Genomic DNA, 23,390 nt, shown 5'->3' on the forward strand with positions numbered 1-23,390 from the left:
ACAATGGGGGCTTTCAGCAGAGGCCAGTCGGGCGCAGCAAGTCACAACAGTGGAGAGCACCTGGTAGCTCTCGTGGGCTCAACAGACAGATAACGAGGCATCTATTGTGTGCCAGGCACAGGAGGAGGACCTGGGAGTTACAAATTCGGTGCCGTCGTTGTGGTGTTTGTGACATAAACTGATTAGAAATGCTTTCAGGACAGTGTAGAAATCAGAACAGACAGGGCGGAGGGCGCGGAGAACCCGGGGTGGGTGTGTGACCAGGTGCGCTTGGAGCGCAGCCCAATGGACGGGTCCTTTCGCTGGGTTTTCTGCAGGAGCTTAGCTCAGAGTTCAGCCTCATGCTACCTACCATTGGCGTGTTTGCTGGGCAGTGGGCTTCAGAACAGAAACCTGGTGGAATGAGAAGTGGGAAGGTTCTGTCTGTCGGGGAAGGGAGGCGGCGTTGTTTCGGGGGTAGGGCAGAGACTGGCTGCAGGCACCCTTCACACACCCCTTCGTGCTGGGTCCACTGTCCCCATGTCCTCGGCTAGCTCAGCCCTGGGGCCCTCTGGTGACAGAAACTGCCCTGTGTGTGTCCATGGTGCACTCAACCCCTGAAGGCTTGGTCCCACTTGGTGCCACATGGGGCGGCGAATTCAGGAGAGTAAATGGAAACTGGAGTCAGTCACTGGGAGAACTCCGGACACCGTAACATATATAGACAAGAATAGGTTATATCCCTTGTCATTAATTCCTAGAAAAGGAATATTTTAAGGAAGCAGACTTATTCTAATGCAAGGACTTTAATGATATGTGGGGATTTGAGTATTTTTAAAAAGATACTGCAAATGAATGTGGCAGACATTTCTGGAACAATAATGGCCCTTTAGAACTTCAGGGACCATAGTGAGCAGTGGGTCTGAGGCCCATCGAGACCAGTGAGTGGTAACCTGCTCAGAGAGCCTGACACGTGTCCTTCTCTTTCTTGTCTGTGCTTTTTGTCTGCACCCCCGCCCTTCAGAGTGACATGAGAATCCTGACAGCCAGATGCAGAGACATGGGCTGTCTGTTGGCTTGTTCTCAAATTATAAGTGAGAGAAGTAATGAAACATGCACAGCTTATCACTTCGTTAATATTCAGTTTTACCTGGCATTTTCATTGTTCCATTTGAAATTGAAAGGTAAAATCTGATTTACTTTTTTATTCTTTAATTTCCTTTTTATTGGGGAATATTGGGGAGCAGTGTGTTTCTCCAGGGCCCATCAGTCATTGTTCTTCATTCTAGTTGTGGAGGGCGCAACTCAGCTCCAAGTCCAGTTGTCGGTTTCAATCTTTAGTTTCAGGGGGCGCAGTCCACCATCCCATGCCAGAATTGAACCAGCAACCTTGTTGTTGAGAGCTCGCACTCTAACCAACTGAGCCATCTGGCTGCCCCTGATTTACTTTTTGATTTACCTGCTACTAAGGTATACTTTTCCTGTGAAAAGTAAATAATTATATTTTTTATCTAGGGTAAAAAATACATGTTTAAAAAAAATGTCTAGTGTACTGTGTGAATTATAAATATCACCAAAAGGCAACAGAATGATAAAGTGTAGATGGATAGTATTGAAAATGAAGCATGTATTTCCTCTGTAGAACTAAAATAAAATCAGAAGTGAGTATATTCTTTAGATAATATTAAAAAAAAAAATCTGGTAACGTTCAGGAAGGGGCCAGCTGTCTCGACAGTGGGAAGCCTTATGTTTGACTCACTTGATATGGAGTTTTCTAAACAGTGTTCGCATCGCCTGGCTGGACAAGGCTGTGAAGAGGAGGGCGCTGGAGCAAAGCCTGCAGCTACATTGTGTGGTCCCCCCTGTGGGACAAGCCATGGGCCTGGGTGTGGGCCAGTTGATTTAATATCTTTACAGGTGACTTGGAAAGAAGAATCTAGAAAATGTCCGTCAGACTTGTACTTGGGCCTTGAATTAAGGAAGGACCCAAAGGATAGACGTAAAAATCAGGTAGTTCTACAAACAGAATGAGAATCCTCTACGGTAGCCTGGTGTCCTTTATAGCTCACACAGGATGGGCTGTAGGAGAGAGTGTGGCACAGCTCAGAGTGGGCAGCAAAGCACTGCCATCGCCCAGGGGTCCACACCAGGCTCGCCAGCTTACAATTCCATGTTTATGAGTGGCCAGTGTGCTGAAGAACTGGGAGATAAAACTGAGGAGTGTTAAAAAGGAGTCCAAAGGATAGAAAAGAAAAAAAAAGGAAATCATCCATGAGTGCAGGTTTAAGAAATTATGATGGCTCAAGCCAGAAAATGAAAAACCAGATAAGCTGAAAATTCCTTAGGTTGATGCTTTTAAATTAATGCAGAAAGGGATTTCTTTGTTAAGGAGGGGAGGCTGATCATTTCCTGTTTGTGTTGAGAGGGAGGGAGAATGGGTTCAGTGAAAGCAACAAGACATTTCGGGACTGTCAGAGTGATATATATTAGAAGAGACGGAGAATAGAAATTACCATGCTGGAAAGCTTGACTAAGATAATGAATGGTGGTTTTTCATTAAGATTTGAGGTATTTTCTTGCTTGAAAACTACTTAGCAGGTGACTTGATTTGTCCTGTCTGCCACCTCTGTGACTATTATTTGAAGTTTGCCAAAACCTCTTTGAAATAAGTTGTAAATTTGAATGAAAATAAAACAAAGGAAGAGCTATGTAACATTATTTTTCAGACTCCTATGGAGACACACTAGAAAACAATTCATTTTATAGTTTATTAACTGGCTAAAAATTTCTCTATTTCTCTTTTTGGGAGAGGTCTTCTTTCTCTGCGCCATCCGTGCCTCCTGCCTTCGGTTTACCCAAGGGGGTGGGGTCCCCGGGGCTGCTGCAGGATAATGAGCAGATGGGCCGTGTGTGCTTGTTAGTGAGGTGGATGGCTGGGCTTGAAACTCCTTCCTCAGGGGTGGGTGCTGCTTCAAGTGAGGTTCTCTCAGTCATGGAAATATAACTAACTGTACAGATATTATCGTCCCCCCGCCCCGTTTCTGTGTTTTCGTATTCTGTTATCACCGATGGAACCCCAGCTGGACCAGCAGTTTGCTCTTTTGTTCTTTGGCTATCACAGTGGGGCAGACTCACGCAGGGTGCGGAGAAGAAGGGGGAAATCCATCCGAAGCCCTCCCCCATCATTCGGCAAAGGGACGGTACACGATGACTATAACAGTGACATTCTTAACGTCAGACACGAGGCATGGGGCCACTGCAGCAGGCCTCCCTCAGCACGCCTTCTTGTCTGAAACAAAACACTCATCTGCAGCATGCACAGCGAGCTTGGGGGCAGTCACGGCTCCGTGTGTCACTGTGGGGCCCGCTGTAACCTAAGTGCGGCTTGAGCACAGGGAGTGTCTGGAGTAAAGAGCTTCCCCCACCGTGCGGGAATCTCCTGCTACCACGTGAGAGTCACAGCAGTATTTGGCTCTAATGAACAGTTGTGTTTTCTATTCTGCTCTTTGGCTAAATACAGTTTTTGAAAAATAAATGCAACTAAAATCATATGTCTGCTGTTTTTGGAGGGAAGGGAATACAGAATGTTTTGTATTCATCTCTTCTTTTTCTATTTTTCCCGTTGGTTGCTGCATTAGATCATGTTGTCCACGGGTGTGTCTCAGTTCTGGGACACACACAGTGTGGAGAGTCAAGGGCGGGGGTCAAATGTGAGGAGTGTGACATGGTGGGACGCGAGGGCCTGCCTTACAGCCCTTTCTCTGCCCCCAGCTGCGTGGCCTTGGTCAGTTGTCACCCTCTCAGCCACACATCCCTCCCAATGTGAAATGGAACGAAAGGGACGTCTTCATCCAGGGTTATGGTGAGGACTGAGGACCATGGTCCCGGTAGCCACCTGGGAATGTCAAGTGCGACAGTACCAGCTTGGTTTCTCATGGGGGAACTGAACCCCACTTTCCCAGGGGCACAGGAAGTTTCCAGAGCAATGAGATGACATCCTTATTGTGTCTGAGCCCTTTCTCTATCACCAGCTGTTCTTCACTCCCACCTTCACCCTTTCAGTTGTTTCCCCAAAGAATTCCATGCTCGGAGTGCAGACTCCTAAGTTTCCCAGTCTGGCACGGTTGGTGTTAGGGCTCAGGAAATAGTCTTCAGGGACGTTTATGAGGTCCCCAAATCTTCCCCTTTGTGGTGGTGAGTAAGGCTGTGACACGAGTGTGGCATTGCCCAAAGGTATCTGCTTCTGTTTCCAGTCAGTGATGCCCTGAAAGGCTCGAGAAGGTGTTAGAGAGATGGAAGGTGCTCTGTCCAACTGAACGAGCTGTGTGTGCTGAGCGTGGCCGGTGCCGCCCCTGCTGCCCCCTCTCTGAATGGGCCGTGCTCCGGGCTGAGCGAGGGTGCTCACTCACACACCTGTGCGTACAGCTGTCTGAAAATTCCTCCCGTCGCTGTGGAGTGAGTGTTGGTGGTGGTCACGCGGGTGTTCGCTGCACTGCAGGTCAGTCAGGAGGGGTCTGTGCTCTCTTGTGGAACCACAAACATGCCCTGTTTCCCACGGGCCACTTCAGGTAGATGACACGAGAACATGCAACAGCTTCTTTCCTGTTCGGAAGCACACATTCTGTCTGGATTTTCAGAACGTGACATGTAGGGATCCAAGGACCAAGGTGTGGCTCCCATGACACTGGATGACACATGAGCCACATGGTGCATGAGGGGAGGCTGCGTGGGCGCACGCCACCAGGCCCAGGCCCAGAGACGGGCCTCAGAAAGCACAGCCGTCGTTCAGCGTCCTCGTTTTAGAAATGAAGGTGCTGGCATTTGGGGAAAGTGATCTGGCCACCATTGTTATGCAATGAGTGGCTGAACCAGGAGTGGGGTCCTGCATCCCGAATGGGGTCCCCCAGAGAGCGGGCCAAAGTCCCAAGGGCTAGAATGGCCTGATGGGGAAAGATGCTCTCTAGGAACTGAATCTAAGCCAGAGATCCTTATGAAACAAAGTTTCTGCATATGAAATGCCAGCTTTGTGTTATTATCATATGTTGGGAGAAGACAGATTCCTTCTCTAAGAACAGTTCTGACGACTTGAAACAGAAGTTTGTGGATTTTATTCCAAGTTTGCTTAGATAGAAGGAAGTATCTTCACAGCTGCCCTCATCCCGCGTTGTCAGGAGGCCCTGGCAACGTGACTCTGATAAAAAGCAGATTAAAGGGTGCTTTCCGTGTCTTCCAGGAGTTCAGGGACGTCTAACTGCCCATCTGACCCCTAATGTGACGGCCTCCAGCAGCCACCTGTCCTGACTCTCTCTCCTGCGCTGTCGCCTTCCTACCGCTGGGACACTGGTTCCTTGAGGGCCCTGAAGGCTGCCTGGCTTCCTGGCTGGACCTGCACCACCAGCCCGGCCTTCAGACCCAGCGGGCAGGTCTCGTGCTGGGGACCGGCTGTCCTCCTGCTCGCTCCGTCTTCCTGTGAGTTCAGGAGGGCCAGTCTGTGCCTCCAGCGGAAGACCAGGTTGAGTGGAGGACAGCGGAGCCTTAGCAGAATGGAGATGACACCGCATGTCCCAAATGCTATATAGCCGTGCTTTGTTTGTGCTTTTGTTTAGCTGTAACCAGAGGAATTTTCCAGTTCCAGGCTAATAATAACGGAGCAGTCTCGATTTATCTGCAATCTATTCAACTGATCAGGAAATTTGCACTGTCTGCTGTATGACCAGCGTTCCCAGAAAGAAAATACCAATGGGCAAAGACTGCAGCCAGTAGAAAGGCACCTCCTGGGGCTCGTTTTAATTTCTGGTTAAAGAGAGGTGGGAACAGTTTCCAGTGAGAAGAGAGCGCCTTTCCCTGCTGCCCTCAGGGCAGGGATCCGGTTTTCACACCTTTGTGTGTCTGGGATTGCGGCACAGTGACGTCCTGAAGGATCACTGTCTGTACAAGCGGAGTGTGAGTAAAGGACTCGGTTCTTCTCCACCAGGGACACCCCGCTCCGCTGCACCCCACTGCCCAGCCTCGGCTGCCACGGTGAGGACGGCACTGTGGCATCTCTACTTTCTATAGAGACATGTTGAAAACGACAATTGAGACGTCACTGAAAACTGTGTGGGGGTACGAAGGTTTCGTGGGTTATCTGGGAACTGATCGAGTCTTACAGAACAGAGTTTCTAGGCCAGATGTGTTCCAACCTGGGAAGCCACCCCTTTTCTGAGATGGGCTGACATCACCTGTTGATGTTTGCGGTAGGCGTTTCTGCTCTCCCGGCGTCTTGGAGTCTGTGGAGGAAGCGACAGAGGCCTCAGTGGCTTCCACCCTGGATGGAAGGCGCTGCTCCACAGGCTCTGGTTTTGGTGGTGCGGGGCATGTGGAGGTCTTGTTTGACAGTGCGAGGCATTTACTTGAGCATTAAAGAGAGATGCCTGTTCACCATTAACTAGCTTGTGAGGTGAGCACAGGAAGAAGCGCCGAGTGATCTCGGCAGAAGCAGAGTTTGTTGTAGTTTATTGTTGTTAGAAAAAGCTCCCTGGTCAAATTGGGACTTGAGTTGAGTAGATTTTACGGAGAAGGAAGAAAATAAGGACAGGTGTTTTTTATCTGAGAATTTTTCACTAAACAACCAAGACAGGCCGTGGTGCTCCTCCTAGAAGCCCTGGTAACTTCCTTAACAAAAATCTGATCGCATTGTGTTTTGATTTATCGCTCTCCTTTTATAGACCATCTGGAGTGGAAACACTTGAGGGCGGGAATGTACAGATGACCTTGAGCAATAATTGGCGATGTTTGAGTTTTATTCTGAGCATGCTGAAGACTAGGAAAAAAATGTTTTGTGAGAAATAAAAGTACAACAGTCTGGAGGTCAGATTCGAGGAGAAAACGTAAGGTGATGAGACAGCAAGTTCTGTTCATTAAAATAGTTCAGACCTGCGAGCAAAAAGGTGGCACAGTGGTAATGGGAATAGAGTAGAAGGAATACCAAGATGTAGTCCCCAAGTGGAAAGAAAAGGTTTTATTTACTGGGTCTGATGGACTAAAAAGAGAGAAGGGAAAAGTGACTAGAGTTTCAAGCCGAGTTGACTTTTTATTTCTGTCTGAACTGGTGGGGAAAATTCTACAGCATTTGTGCAAGTGCCCAAATTATTTCCCAGGTCTAAATAATTTCGAGCATTAACTGTTAGTGTTTCTGTTTTCCCTCATTATTTTCTGACTTCATTTGTTGACCTTGAGAAACATTTGGTTCTTTAGTCTCATATGTTTTCTGATATCTCTGTTTTCCAGTAAAAAAAGAAAAATCAGCTTTGTTACATTCTGTTTACTATTGAATCACTGGCCATTTAATCTGCTCATTAAATTCACTTTGACTCATTTCCCCCCTTTAAAATGTAGGTTCATAGATTCAAGGACTTTTAGCAGTATTAAAAAATAGAAAATTATCTGGGAGAAAAAGAAGAGAGTGATCACACATTGGGAGAGAAACGGGCGCTGAGGCCCAGGTGGACGTGGTTTGCCATGAGCCATGCTGTCAGTTACTACAGCTGGGCATGAAGACTGCCAGGTGGGGATGTCCATCCATGGCTCCTTTGTGTGCCACAGTGAGTCTGGCAAAACTACGGAGAATGTGCAGGACCTCCCAGTGTCCCTAAGGAAGGGAGCTGTTCAACTATTGAACAGACGAGTGTCTGGCTGCAGAGGCTTTGCAGGAGATCGAGTATAGTTTCCACTTAGATTTAGGCTGTCACAAAACGGACGTCAGCATTAATACCCTCAACTGAAGGACGACCTGCAGTTTTGGAGTCTTTGTGTTGAGATCATTTTCTGTGGGTTTCTTACACTTCTGTTCATCTCACAAGCAGAGCAATGTCTGTTTTTGTTCCGGACTATTTTTCAAGGATGTTGGTGCAAAAAGCAGCCTCGGGAGATTGAGGAGCAGAGATCTGGCAGGCTGGCTGGCCAGCATGGTAAAGACAATGGCTCTGGCTGGAGCACAGTTCAGAGATGCTTACTGCCACCTGTAAGAGACTTGGGTCCCCTGAGCTCAGGCTTTCTATCCTGTACACGGCCACAGAATGTGCAGGCACCCGTCTGTGCTGCACGTTACCTCCGTGAGAGTGGCAGTGAGGGGAAAGGACTCAAGTTTGCTGAGTCCCTGAGTAGCAGTCTTCTTGGTCTCTGACCCAGGAGTCTTGTCCTCTGCCAGCACCCATGAGACTGCAGCAGACTAACGGGTCAGTTGCAGGTAGAATCTCAGATTCGTCACACTTCTTGACACTTTCTAGGTCGATAAGTTTATGGGCCCAGGAAAGGTCTCTTAATTGACTAGGTGTAAAGGAAATTTGAAATGCTGCATATCAGTGTTTACTTAGACTCCTGTAGTTTGAGAAGAATAGCCGTAGACGCAAGTGTGGCATTAGTATACTGGGGCCCGCGGATAGGATGGGGAAGTAGCACCTGCTTCCCCATCACGACCTGTATAGATAGCACTGAGTATAGCAAAGCCCCCAACCCTGGCTTCCTCCCCCGGCATCCATGATTCTGAGTGACTCAGACAGCTGAGCGAGCCCTCTGAGCCCTTCCTGAATCCCCAGCCCACAAGTTTGCGAGCAAAAGAAAATTATTGTTTGTTATAGTCTAAATACTTCTGTAAATTGACAGATGGGAAGTTTTTTTGGGATACTTACACAGGATGAAATGTCAAGCAGACATTATACAGTAATTTGTACAGATAGTTAGTGTGAGCAAACTGGGTGGGCCAATCACACTCTGTTTCCTGAATTTGGCATGTGTGATTTGTTGAACTTCTTCAGGAGGGTTCTTCGTCCTACTTGAGTTTGGAGACCCTCCTTCCAGGTCTGCCTTTCACCATATTCTCCAGGCCCCACGTACAATTTGTTCCTGGTAGTTAAGCAGGTTGAGTAGTTAAAAAAGACACTGTTTTATTTTCACTTCTAAGCGAGAAACACAAGTGAGGCCTAAGTGGAAGGAACCATGAAGAATGAGTGACAAAGGGAAGCTGTCACATACATAGATTTTTTGAGGCCCAGAACAAATACTATCCAACATTTCTACAAACCAGCACTGAAGACCCATTCTGGGCTGTAGTGACACTGTGTTCACAGGTTGATAATCTTGCCTCCAACTCTCGTGTGTTTAGTCATTTTCCTGGTATAGATTTGAAGCTCACAATGGAAGTGCACACACTGAATGTCTCTTTCTAGACATTGGCTCAAGTTAGGTCTAAGCTGGAAGATGCTTTGTTTCCCTGTTAAGCATTTTACTTATTTTTGCACGGTAGAATTTAAGGTTGCTATGAGGTCATATTGAAGTTATATAGAAGGACAGAATGGTGTGGGAGTGAGTGCCCAAGGAGAGTGGCAGGAAAGAGAGAAAGTGCAAAAGCCGCTGTGCTTCAAATAGGAGTCAGGCACATGGCTCGTGTTCAGAAAGAGTGATACATGAAACTCACCTTCGGGAATAGGAGTGTTTGACACTGTAGTTAATCATTCCAGAAATGAATGTCTGAAACCTTTTTTTTTTTTTTTTTTTTTTATTAAACAACAACAACAACAATGCAGAATACTGCATTTCTAGCTTGCAGTGTATGTTCACTTGGGAAAAGACCTTGTGTTCACAGTATGCAGAGTCAGCCCTCATGTTACCTCCTTCCTGGTGTCTGCCCTGGCTCACCGTCTGTAGCAGATTGCATTTTCAACATGGCTCCCATCCCACATGCTCTACTGCAACGTGACCTTCCCACCCACCCCCCTAAGAGCTGGAGTCCATTTATTCACATCTTGAATCTCGATGGGTCCTGTGACTGTTTGGACCAACAAAGTATGGCAGACCCTTGCCTCCCAGAGGAGACCAGCTGTCATGGGAATGTAAGTACCTGGGGGCCACCAGCCAAATTGAAAGGCGCTGGAGGACGAGGTGCCACATAGGGAGAGAGACCAGGAGTGCCAGCTATGTGAGTGAGGATGCCCTGTGGAGGTGGGTCCCCCAACCCTGGCTGCCCCCATGAATCTGAGTGACTGGGTCAGCTGAGCGAGCCTCTGAGCCCTTCCTGAATCTCCAGCCCACAAGTCTGTGAACAAAAGAAAATTATTATTTGAAGCCACTCAGTTTATGAGGTTGTTTGTAACAGCAATAAATATTTGGAATGATATCAGTCTGGACCGGGTGGTGATAGAAGTTAAAGCATGATTAATACATTCTTCATTTTGAGTTTTTTCCCTAAACGGTAGGAATACTAGTGGTCGGTTATCAGTAATTCATTCATAGGAGAGAGAAGGTAGCAAACTGACTTCCTTTGTCATCTGTTGTCTTTTTGATCATATCCAGTTGTTTAAGGGCTCTTTTCCATCATTCGTGAGATTTTTTGGCCAAGAGTCACATTGTGAAGAAGCAATCTCACCCAACTGAATCCTCCTTTGCCTTCTCCTGCTGTGATTCTCAGCTGTAGCAAACCCTGACCTAAACTAGGGATTTTTTGCAACATGTAAAAATAATTATTTTGTCTCATTCTCCTTCAGCAATCTCCTTTGAATGCCTGAAACATTTGTCTCTGAAAACAGATCGTAATTGTTTTCATTCTGAGGGTGACTGAGCCATCACGGGACCTCTGTGTGTGCTAAGCAGGGCGGGAGGCGTAACGTTGGTTTCGGTAGAGAGCCCACCGGAAGTCCTGTCAGCACCGGAAGTCCCGAGCGGCACCGAAAGTCCTGTCAGCACCGGAAGTCCCGAGCGGCACCGGAAGTCCTATGATGGTACCAGATTAGAGAGGAGAAAACTCGGAGTTGCATAGGACGCTGCCAGCTGAGGCGCAGCCTTATGTGCCGGTTCGCAGCCCACTTGGCTCCACTTTGCTTCATTGTTGACCGTGGGAGGCCAGAGGGATGGTCTCCACGTTCCCCTCTAGAATATGAGTCCTCGTGGCTTTTGTCACTTCTGTCACCGCTGTGGTTATGCATCTTTTAGATACGTTTACATTCACATACGAGTTACATAGGAGGCCTCTGGGTTGCTTCTGTGTTGGGTATTTATTGATGTACACTCTCTTCATAGTTAAAAGAAAAAGAAATTGTCATCTCTTTCAAGATGGTTTAAGGTTTAAAATATTTACAGTCATGAAGTTAAATCTCACTGGAAAAATCTGTCTGTCAAGGACACAACCGGCCCCAGTGTGCCGTTCATTTGCATCTGCAGGAAAACCCAATTACCACAGCTATTTTCAAGGCCTGATATCACTGGAGACTGAGCGGGGCTGCATGTAGTAGAGCGAGCAGGTGACAGTGCGTCCTAAAAAACTGACCTAGACGGGAACACGCGCGTTCTGAGCTCACCCACATTTTCTCATTCTCCCATGAAATTCTACATCTAATCTACAGCGTTGTTGATATTTATGCAAAATGAGACTACAATTAATTATTATGCAAATGTTAATAATTGTTTGCCTCAGGTGAAGTTGGCTGCTAAAATGGCATGCCATAGGTTCCAGAAGCTCTCTTTCTAGGTTGGACATGACAAGTTTTATAGCCAAATACCTCTCTGTCATCACCTTATGTAAGACTGGCTTGAGTGAAGCAAGCCAGCCTGCCCCTGTGGCTGCTGTAAGGTCTAACTCACCAAGCTGCAGGGAGCCTGCCCCAGTCTAGGCCCCACACATTGTATTTACATGAGAAATGGGGTCTTTCTTCCCAGTCAGTCCCTGAGGGTGGTCGTGTGATGAATTGGTTTCTCTCCAGCCTGTTACACCTGAAGCAAGACCTGATGGGTCCTTGTTTCAAATGAAAGTAGACAAGATTTAACATAGGATTTTTAAGTCCCCCCATATGAAGGCCACCTCGGTGTAAAGGCTGCCTCTTGAGGGGGCACAAGCTCTAGAGTCTGGTCTTCCCTCTGCCACGAATGAGCTGTGGAACCTCAGGACTGTCCACTGTTTCTGGTCGTGTTTTCTCATTGGTTAAATGAAATGGATTGCAGGCATGTTTCTTTGAGGCTTTTGTGGAGATGAGGTCTCTTCCCCTGCTGGTTAGGCAGGAGGCCTCCCTACTGCCCTGTCCTTGCGTCTCACTCCTCCCAGTGCTTGTGAATGTAACACTGTTGGTGGTGACAAGCTGACTAATGCGTCTGTCCCCTGTCACCATCATCATTCTCCCAGACTGCTGATGTAGCCTCTTAAACACATTTCTGCCCAAAGTGGAAAGGTGACTGTGTTCCAGAGAACATGAATAGATGTGGTGAGTTACTGCATCTAACTGTTGTCACAAACAGCAACATAATGTCAGTGACAGAAAGTTACCCAGGTCCCACTAGGGTCCGTGGAAGAGGGTGTGGGGAGGAGGGAGACTCTGCTCCACACAGTGATTCAGGACCTCAGGCTTTCCCCAAGCTGTTCCTCTCCCCCCTGCCCTGTTGTGTCTCCCTCTGGTCTCAGCCCCTAGGTGGGCAAAGAGGGAAGATGACTCCTGGGAGGGCTGTCCTAGCTGGGTCTGCAGGGGCACTTCTGCCCACACTCTGAGGTGTGGACGTCGGCACATGGCTGCACTCACATGGAAAGTATGGTTGTACTAGTGTCCCACGGCCGCCCTAACAAAGTTCCACAAACTGGGTGGCTTAGCACAATAGAATTTCATGCTCTGACCGTTAATGGAGGTAGAAGTCTGGAGTCAGGTGTCCTCATGGCCGTGCTGCTGCAGAAGGCTCGAAGTGAGGATTCCTCCTGATCGCTTTATGTGTCTGATGGCTGCTGGCAGTTGGCATTCTGGAGCTTACAGCCCCATGGCTCCCATTTCTGCCTCTGTCTTCACACCGCTCTCTTCCCTCCATGTGTCCACACACCCCGATTTCCCTATAAGGAATCCTAACCCAGTATGACCTCACAATAGCTTGAATGCATCTGCAGAGGGGCTGTTCCCAGTGCGGTCACGTATCAGCTGCTGGGGGTAGGACCTCAGCACAGCCCGACGCTGGCCAAGAGGACACGAGAATGGTCCGAGGGACTGTCCCGTCCAGCCTGGTTGCTGACATCGTCCACTGCAGGAAGGCCTTTTGACGGCATTAGAGAACTAACCCTGATTATAACATTGTTTCTATGAAAAATGTATTTTTAACAGCAGACAGCTCTGACTGACAAACTCACTTTTGGAAGAGAACCTGTTTCTAAGACATAACTGATTATACTTCAGGGGACTTGACCCCACTTGAATGATGTCACAATAAAAAAAGTAGTAAGTGTCAGATTTTATAATACTATTAACTCTAACGTTTAATAAAACAGAATAGGCATATTAAAATTAATGTAATCACCTCTAACACTCCATGCCTATGAAATATGCTTCCTTAAAACCAGTAAGGATTTCCCTTTGCTACCTGGGCCACTGTCACCTGGCTGTGGTGTCTGCTCTTGGCATTCCTAGCTTTGTCTCTGCTCAGCTCACCACACTTTATTACACTGTGCAGCTGTGACTGAGTGACAGCGCAGTGGTCTTGCACTCAGGACGTCAGCTCTGTAGCCTGTTGTTATCTGGGCAAGTTACCCAAACCGCCGTTTACCTGTCTTTTCACCTGTACCGTGAATGATGTGGACCTTTTCCCTGTGTGGTAATGTTGTGGGGACAGGTGAGGGAGTCAGGGACGGGCTGCGTGAGGGAGGATTGAGCTTAGGGCTCTGAGGACAACGGGAGCAGGGCTTCTGGCTGCTTCTGTAGCAGTGCTGTTGGGCTTTTACGGAAAGAAGAGTACCCAGGCCAGGCCTGAGTGCTGGCTGTGGGACCCCAGGTATCCTGGTGGGAATGAGCTCCACCAGGAGGGGGGGCAGGGCAGGACAGCAAGGCCGTGCTGACGCTGGTTGGGAGGCACCCTGTTCTGGGTGCTGAGGCAGAGTGGGGACAGGAGGCGGATTGTTCTTGCTGTGTTACTGGAAAGATGAGCTCCCATTTTCATGGAAGAAGCATTTTAAGGTAGTCTTTTCTGAATTGAAAGTTACCTATGTTTGTAATAATGATGACAGGATTAAAGAATGGCTATAACATATTTGCATAGGTACCTTGGATTTTCAGCGTGTGTTTCATAAATTCTCTCATTAGTTTAATCCTTCTGTTTTTACGCCTATCAACACTGTGCATTACACATTCTTTCCTAGCAATTGGAAAAGGTGTGCAGCATGTGCATGTGTATGTGTACAAAACACATTAGGCTCTGGTTGCATCCACATTTTAATGTTTAAATATACAATATGGCCACCTCAACCCAATAGATGAAACCAGGTTTCTTGTTATAAAAACAAGTGCTGTTTTCTCATCAAGAAGAATTGTGGAACTTTACTATAAGCTCCTGGAGAGCAGGGATTGAGTTTGGTGAACATCAGTTACACAGTGTTTTAATTCCATGACGCCTTCTATTTATATTACCAGAGTGTGTAGCTAATATATTCAAGAAACGTTGATTAACTGCCTTTAATGGGCCATGTGTCACGCTGTTTCCAGGAAATCCAGTGATCGCACACACACCCATATGCGTGTGCACACACCATCCCCGGGCCTGTGTGGGAGGGACATTTGGTAAGCATGCAGGTGTGCCAGGTGTCGCAGGTGTCCTGTCGGAAGCTGTGGAGCAGAGAGGAGGCATAGGAGGGAATGGTTTGGGTTAGCTGGGGGGCCTTTGTCAGGGCTTTAGGACAGCCACCCTTGAGTGCAGTTCTCAATGCACTCAGTGCGTTCGACTCAAGCGAGGAACAGCTTACGGCACCTGCATCCACCGTAGGGTATTAATAGCCATTCCTCCTCCTTGAGTAACCTCTGGGTGGTGGAAAGGATCCCTGCAGGTCCAGAGGCGCATTCGGGAGTGTTTTCTCACCAGGTGTCCGTCTGTCCTGTTGAAGCACCTGGAGGGGAAATGTTGTGGGGGTTTCTGTGGGTTTGTGTGGGTCTGTGGGGTCTGTGCAGGTTTGTGGGGTTCGGTGAGGGTTTGTGCGGGTTTCTGTGGGGTTTATGAGGGTTTGTGTGTGGTTTGTGGGGATTTTTGTGGGTTTGTGCGGGTTCGCGTGCCGTCTGAGAGCGGATGGAGTGGAGGGTGTGTCAGAAGGGACCGCAGTTCCCAGTCTCCCCAGCCCCGCATTCTTTTCCAAGGCCGGCTTCCCTGGAAGCCCCACTGTGATTGGTGAACCTGATTTAGCAGCGCAGGCAGAAAAAGTCGGTGGCAGCTGCTGCCATGGCAACGCCTGTCTCCCTCCGCGCCCCCTCCCCACCCCCCGCCACCCGCGCACGCTCGCTGGTGGCCTGTGCGGCGGCGGGTCTCATGGCAGAGCTGTCTTTGCAAACTGTGCACAACGATGAACGAAGATGCAGCTCAGAAAAGCGACAGTGGCGAGAAGTTCAATGGCACCAGTCAGAGAAGAAAAAGACCCAAAAAGGTAAGTTGCTGATGGAGGATGTCTGTCTGGCCGTGTGAGTGTGTTCGCGCTGAGGCTGCAAACACCTGGCTCCCAGCGTCCGTGCCCAGCTGCAGCGCGGCCTGGCCTGCGGTGGGCGCACCCTGGGGCGCGGCCACGGGACAGGTGCGTGTGTCCTGCAGGCGGCCCGGATGGGTGCATCTGGCACTCACCCGCCACCGAGAGCCGTGGTGTTTTTAGAAGGAATGAGTAGTTTACAAGGAAGTGATAAGGTGCGTCGTGAAGCCGAGCGGAGCTTTGTGGCCCGCTGCTTGCTCCGTGCTAGGCTGGCGATGGCGACCCGGCAGATGCTTTTCGGTCCGACCGCTCAGGGCCTTCTTCCCGCCGAGGGGCGGCTGCTGTGACGGGAGGAACAAGGTCCCCGGCGCGCCGTGTCCTCGTTCGCCCGCGCCCCGCACTTCCCCAGGCGGCGGCGTGACAGCTCCCGCGGATGGAGACAACCGGGAAGAGACTGGGCTGGGGTGCGAGGCGCGGGGTGCGGGGCGTGGGGCGCGGGGCTCGCAGCCCGCGGAGCGCTTTGCCTGCGTGACCTCCCCGCACCGCTGGTTTCCGTGGAGGTGATGCCAGGGCGACGCAGCGGGAAGAAGCAAAGGGAGGCCCCACCCAGGACCAGCGCTTTCTTTATGGCCCGACTCGTCCTGGAAACTGTCGCAGGCTCGCGGGCGCCTGAGCCCCACCTCGGAGATATGCTTTTTAAATAAATTCTCTGCAAATCCGCCGGCTTTCTGAGGCTGCCGTAGGGCAGGATACAAGATTCGATTCTAATGTAAATGGTGCCAGCAGTGGATGGCCTGGGTTTTGAAGGAGCAGATTAGAAACATAAGTATCGTGAACAAATGAATATTTTCATTTTTATAATGTTGAAATTGCATTGTGCTCCAAAACCGTAGGTGTCTGGTGTACTACATGTCTCAGAATCTAACAATTCAAAATAAGTAGTAACCCCTGGTACTAGTTAAGACCATTGTGTTAGCAAAAAGGGGTTAGTATGTTTGTATGGCGCTGTGTAACTTGATAAAAATAAGCCTGCCTCTTGTGAAAATTTAATAATCGCATGACGACAGCGATGCGGTCTGTTACAGGCACAGGCTGACCCAGGGCGGGAGGGGACGACATACAATGTCCTTTGTACAGAAGGGGTCTGGACCCCCCCCCAGGGCATTTTATAGTGTCAGCTAATTGATCACCTTTTTAAAAAGAGAAAAAAAATAGAAAAGAGAAAGAGCACGAGATAGAGAAAAAGAAAGAAGGAATTTTTGCTTGAATTCACAATATCCTTTCCAAGTCCTCTGATTTCTCTCTGAACCGCCTGTGCTGCTGTAGAAACAAGACGCTCAGAGCTGCGAAAGGGCGGAGCACGCGTGTCAGGGACACTGGAGGCTCCGAGTGATGACGCGAAACTCACACGATGGAAGTCATCGCACAGGAGGCTCTTGGTGTGATCACCAATGCTATTTAAGCTCCATTTTCTCAAACATATTTATTTTAGGAATAAATTCTTTTCCAAACTTGTAGTGAAAATGATAACAATTACTAGCAAGTTTTGAATGTGTGTGTGTTTGTGTGTGTGTGTGTGTGTGTATGTATACATTCAGAGGCATATATTAAATGAGATGTTAAGACAGCGAACATTGAGTGTTAAAAGTAATTTCACCTACAAGGAAACACACACACTATCTCTCTCTCCCTGCAGCCTGTCATATCAGGTGTAAGTGGGTGTGAATCTCAGCTTATCCTTGATATGTGTGTTTGGAGTATATCATTTAATTTCTCTGATCTGGTCCTCGTCTGTAACGTGTGCATAATTGTATACACCTTCTGGTATTTCATGAGGATTAAAATAATGTGTGTGAAATTCTTTGAGTGGTATTTACTATATGGTTGATGGCACTAACTTTTAGTGGTGTGACTGTTCCCTTAAATGGAAGTCACCTGTTGTAATAAACCCTGTAGAAGGAGAGTATGTTTGTATTTCGAGGGAGGCAGAGCAAAATATCAGCACTTAGCAAAGGCTGAGTCATTTTTCACAGTGTCCCAAGTTATGTACGATAACTAGAAACTTGACCTCATGAATTGTCGAGATTTCTGTACAGGTACCCCAGGTCTTCAGGTTCCTGCTTCACATCTTTCTGCACAGCAGGCAACTTAAATTTGTATATTTAGAAACTAGACCATTACATGTGCTGTCACGAGGACATGCGAATCGAGAGGTAAGCTTCTCTACTACGGACAAAATCTGAGAAAGCGGGAGGGGACCAGGTCCATGCCATGTCACTTTAATCCACAGTGACCCCATGGGCCATTCTGTGGAAGACCCAGGGCTGCCTGGCCTGTGGATGCCACATGTGGAACCATGCTCCTCCAGAACATGCCTCTTCCTGTGGGAAATATCTAGCAGAGGAGCCGCAGCCCGTGGCTTGTTCGACACCTCACAACAGGAATTCTTCTGTGGCAAAGGCTCCTTTGCCACCGAGCCCACAATGTGAGAAGATAAGGAGTTCGTTTTATAGGAGCCTTTTAGTGAGTACCTCGAAGACACAGTTTTTTAGCTTTTCTTAAGAATGGCTGCTCTGGCTGCAGGGACAGGGGGGCCGAGTTAGAAATACCTGCAGGATTTGGGCTTTGGAGGGGCCGAGAAGGGGGTGCTCACTCTGGGTTGGGTGCCCTCAGGAAGCAGGGGCAGTTCTGCAGCTGTGTACCCCACTAAGTCAGCTCTAGGGGGGCAGACTGAACCTGTGGTCGGTGGAGAAGCAGCCATATCATTAACCAGAGATGGGACGTCTGGCATTCCGTGCCCTGGACGCTATTTCTGTTCTGTCCTGTGCCGACGTGATAGGGGTGGTGCCTTTTGTCCTGCTCTGTGACGGTCCCAGAGGGGCCTGGTCTAGCATGACCTACCATTGTTTATGTACAGGGAACACCACGGCCAAGCTGATAGGGCCAGGCCTGCCCTGGGTGTCAGCGGCTGCTTCTCTCTTTCCCAAACTTGAACACAAAGATACTTTAGGAGAGAGAGAGGAATTTATGTATTACTGGATGCTCTTTCGTGTCCAAGGAAAATAGGTCAGACAGTATTTTTGTTGAAGTACTCATAGAAACCATTTTCATCTGGCTCATTAATAGAATAGTTTTTTTAAGGCCCAGTTATTTCACAGGAACGGATATTGCCTGGGGCGCAGATTTGGGGTGATACTCTGATCTGTTGGTGGCAGTGGGACAGGAAATGGGGACATGCTGACTCAGCTGGAATCCCGGAGGGAAGGCAGCCACTGGGACCGGTGTGGAATGTGTCGGAATCAGAGCGTTCTTAGCCTGTTCTAACCCCAGACAACGCTGACACCTGATTCCAGACAGTGTTTAGGCAGATTTGATTGAAATCCAAGACTGTGTACGTGGGTAGCACCCACTCTTTCCAGCTTTGTTTCAGTGACACGGCAGTATACTGAACGAGGCTGCAGGAGCCTTTGCTAATTTGCATAAATGACATGGAACCGAGCAGCCTCAGTCACCCCCAGACACCTGACAGCGGGCTTTGCAGGGTCTCAGTTCTTCTGAGACAGGAGACAGTGGACGGCTTAACATCCGTTTCCTTGCTCATGGGGTAACTGTACAGAGATAACACTCAACCTCTGCTGTTTTCTCCAGAGCAGTTCGATTAAAGGGCTTTCTAGGGCGCCTTCTACTTATTTACGATGTTTCCATCTAGACCATTGTTTTAAAATCTTCGCAGTAATGCAGAGTATTTTGGTTGTATACATACACATTTAAATTGCTGTTTCCTTGCCCGAATGGGGAGAGGAAGGTGGTGCCAGCTGAGTGACTGCAAAGTGAATGAGAGGCGTGGCAAATGGCTCACTGTCACAACAGCCGAGGACAGTGGGGCTTTTTTAGAGGGTCCAGCGGCAAAGCCAAGGCCTGGCTGCCCTGATCTCTTGCAGCCAAAGTAGTTTTGAATTTAGAAGTTCAGTCAAGTCGACAAAGGCTTTCACACATAATTTATCTGAGTAATATCCTCATTTCTTCAATTTTTCAAATAACTCATAAATTACCCTTTTTAACGTCAACTTATCACCCCAACAGCTTGTTACCTGAAGACAGTGCTTCCCATCACTGAACATACTTAGAGGATCCTCTGCCAGAATTGTGGACATCTTTTTATTGGATGGGAAAGTCCCTTACATGCTGCTTCTCTCTGTTTCTATCTCTTTCTGCCCGCCTTTATGATACTGGTTTTTTCATTGCATATATAAGTAATAGCCAGATATGAACGCTATTTTAGAATGAAGTGCTGTCTGCTGACCACAATTCCCTGGGTCACCTGCCAAAAGAATACATTCTTAGGACAAACTCGAGACCTGCTCAGTCACTTTTGGGAAGTTTTAGCAGGATGTGCATGAGAGTTTAGTTAGAACCATTGCCTCAGCACGTGGTCAGCAGGCATGGCGTTGAGTTATTTTGGAAAGAAGAGCCTCTCATTTCCATGGATGTGTTAGGGTGTGTATTGGTTCATGCCGTGACATTTGTGTACGTCCCGTGGCAGCAGCAGTGGCACAAAGTGGGGAGCCTCCTTCTGTCTTCTCTTGCTCCGTGTCTAGACAGTCTCCCGTGTCACCTCCAGAGTAACTCCCTGAGGGTACACCAGTTTGGTAGAGGAGGAACTGCACTCGGGGACTACATGTAGGGAAGGTGCCGGAGAAATGAGAGATGCTTCTCAGACTCGTCAACACACGACATGTTTTCCACTGTTCCTCCCATGGAAACCAGGTGTCAAGCTACCTGTATGTCTTGCAAAGCTTCTGAGATCCCTGCAACGTCATCTTCTGCTCAGACACCCTAGCTCTCTCCCCCTTCATCAGTGCCTCATAGTCTGCGAAGTGCTCACTCGAGTCTGAGGGAACACATGGTGGGGGTTCCTTCCTAGCGGGACGTCTCTGTCCGTCCTTTTGCTTCCATTACCGTAGCTTGTGTGATATGTGGGTGCAGGTGTTTCTTTCCCTCCATACAGACGTTGAACTGGACTTTGAAAATCCATCACAATGAGCGACAGCAAAACGAGCCAACTGCTATCTTCGGGTGGCTTATTAAATTCAGTGAGCGTAAATTGTTGATTCTGCTCTCAGAAGTTTGGTCTAAGTACTCTGGAGGAACGGTTTATGGGACAGGCTCAGGCGCTGCTCGTGGAAGATTCTTTTTCACACACTCTTTTCTGAGGTGTTTCAGGCTTCTTTCTCCTTGATAAAGTTTCTAAGAGACAAGTGATTGCATATTGAACTAGAACTCATAGTTTAAATTATTGATTACTGCCGTGTCCTGATTCAGAGCACACTAAATTACAAATATGCCACAGCTTTACTCTTTCCTGCTTGTTCTCTTCTAATCCCCGCTGCTGGCAGAGACAAAGCCACTGCCTGGTTTGATCTCATTGGGCACTGGCTGCACTCATCACAACAGATACACGTGCCATCTCCACTTCCTGTTACTCACAAGGGCAGAGCGGAAATTGCTATCAGATGAGACAAACTTCTGGTAGAAGAAAATGACTTTATGTACCTGAGACCAAGTCAATGTGATAAGTATTCTGTTCCTTGAAATTCATAATTCCTGCCAACCATTTAGAGAGGGTCAAGTTTTAAAAGGTGGAGGGAAGACATAAGATGGTGTTCTGGTTAACGATACGCCCAAACCTGGTGAGCTTCTCCTCACCCATCAGACCTGCTTTGACTCGTGTTCATCACGAGTCAAAGGCCAGTCATCTCTGGGGACTCACGGCCAGTCATCTCCTACCCACTGAGGTGTGTGTGTGCTCATTAAGACGAAGACCTTCATTCCTGGCATTTGCTTAATGAGCTTCAATTTCTAAGAATCAGCTTATTACACTCGGTTTAATTTAGGTGCTTCCTCCCAACATACAGGGAAGCTCCTTTAATTCCACAGTTCCGTGCGGTTTGCTAGCTTACAGCAGCTGCTATGGCTTTGCTGGGCTGAAAGTCTGACGGACGTGGTTGTGGAGTTTATCATGTAGCTGAGCAGACATCTCTACCCAAGAAAAAGTCATGAGCAACCCAGAGAAATTGTGTAAGTGTTATGTGAAACGTACAAGTGTTGAAAGTAATGAGTATGATGTATGTTGCCCAAGCTAAATTCTGCAGGAGCCTGGGAAGGGCTAGAGGTCGGTGTGAGTTTGTTAAAACATCTGGCCCTACGGGCAGCCCAGCAGGAACTGGAACCTTAGATCCTGGCTCCTTGAGTATGAAGGAGAGGGAGACAGTCAGCCTGCCGTTTGGACGAGTCACATTAGAGGAGGAGACCGCGGGCTTTGTCCTTCACAGGCGTAAGTGAGAGAAGTTCTCCTGCCGTGTCCTCATGCTCCGCCCTACTCAGGTCCACGCCTAGGTTTCCATCTGTTTGGGGCATTTACTCTGTGTCCTCCTCCAGCACGAATCTTCCCAGTCACTCATCTTACCTGTGAAATCTTGCCCATTTATGTTTGTGTTTATAAGTTGTCTCTCTAGTCAATAGTAAATTCCAATAAATGAGCCTCCAAATTTGCAAGGTGTCTCAATCCAGTCACACTTTTTGAAATTAAGCAAATAATTAAACCTCTGCCTTTACCTAGGGAGATAGTGGTGTGGACAACCCAGGACTAGTTCTCTAGAATCCTTGTACAGGAGCTCTGAAGACTACATATCGGGCGGCAGCTTTTCTCATTGTTTGGTGGTGTGTGTTACATGTCGGCCCACTCCGCGTGCTGGCTGGCTTTTCAGTTTGCTGGGTGTTCCAGAGCCTTCACGTGAAGTCCATGGCTTTCCCCTCCTCTACTTGCCGCTCTGCCCTCGGGGTTCTGCACGGTCTTTGTCCCATGTCACTGGCAGGCAAAGTGACTGCTGGCCAATCCTTTTACCTCCTCTTAATCTCTGGCTGCCTCGGACTTCTTTCCCGTAAACTAAGGACAGTTACAGCCACTGCCCTTCAGAGAACACTCAAGGTGAAAGAGAAGAAGCAAGGGTCTGTTTTAGAAGTAAAACTATGGAAACAGAAATAAGTGTTAGAATCTGTGTTGATTGTGGGAGTCTGAAGAAGTTAAAAATGAATGGTGGGCCCATCCTAGGATGTCTCACCCACTACTGGTAACTGATGTCTTTGATATGTAGTTTCGTGTGATAATGTTCACAGCATTGTTAACAATAAATATTTCTGTCTGGGAAAGTGAGCCAGTTTAGGTGTTCTAACTTAAAAACAAGACTGATCTTTTTTAAAATTGAAACATTATGACATTTATCTATGAGAAATTTCGTATTTTCTGTGTCGAGATTTCAGTTCCCTTTTGGTATAATGCTTGTCCCCAAAGATTCCTTTGTCAGGTTTCTAAATGTTTGCCCTGAATTCAGAGGGCTGGTGGCAGGATGCCATTGTGTGGTTGTGATCATGGCACGGGGTGGGGAAGGGTGGTGGCAATAGACATAAAGTAAACCAACATTTTAAAGTAAAAATCAGGAAGGAAAACCAACAACGAACTGGAATAAGTACGGCCACTCCGCGCAGTTGGAACCCCTGCACTAATGACCGTACTGCTTGCTGACATCAGCACATGTGCCTGCTGCACTTTCTCACCTTCAGTCCATCTGTGGCAGGTGTGACCAGCTGGCGTGACTGTCGTGCTTTCCACATAGTCCACAGTGATTCATTTCAGTGTCTTCCTCCATCAAGTTCAAAAGACGAGGTGTGTGTGTGAATTTGGAATGTGTGTTGCCGGCATGAACTGTACTTAGCATGCCGCATGATCGTCTGTGTGACTTGGGCTAAGCAGTGTCATCATTGGGTGGGACACTTGCTTGGAACTCACGTTGAAATGGCCGCTGACTCGACTCTACAAGCAGCCGTGGGCAGCCTCTGTTGTGCCTCACATGAGGAGGAAGGCCAGGGCCAGCACGTGGTGTGACCCTCCTCTGTCCCAGCACTTGCTTGTAGCTGT

At 48.1% G+C, this 23,390-nt stretch overlaps 1 protein-coding gene across 15 annotated transcripts in view; it reads left to right on the forward strand.

Annotated features, from left to right (window-relative positions):
* The window catches only part of ANK2 (ankyrin 2), a 382,806-nt gene that overhangs the window by 133,793 nt on the left and 225,623 nt on the right, over positions 1-23,390 (forward strand). For 9 of the 15 annotated variants that reach the window (XM_033133597.1, XM_033133588.1, XM_033133587.1 and 6 more), the window contains exon 1: positions 15,234-15,379. The exons of 2 other annotated variants lie outside the window; for them this stretch is intronic. In XM_033133597.1, coding sequence (XP_032989488.1) covers positions 15,299-15,379 — 81 coding nt within the window. In that variant the 5' untranslated portion in view covers positions 15,234-15,298. Of the gene's footprint in view, positions 1-15,230; positions 15,380-23,390 lie in introns of those variants that run through there. 4 more of the 15 variants (XM_033133570.1, XM_033133571.1, XM_033133576.1 and 1 more) reach the window with 2 other exon arrangements.

The sequence above is a fragment of the Rhinolophus ferrumequinum genome, chromosome 18 (assembly GCF_004115265.2).
Source record: "Rhinolophus ferrumequinum isolate MPI-CBG mRhiFer1 chromosome 18, mRhiFer1_v1.p, whole genome shotgun sequence".
NCBI classification, from domain to species: domain Eukaryota; kingdom Metazoa; phylum Chordata; class Mammalia; order Chiroptera; family Rhinolophidae; genus Rhinolophus; species Rhinolophus ferrumequinum.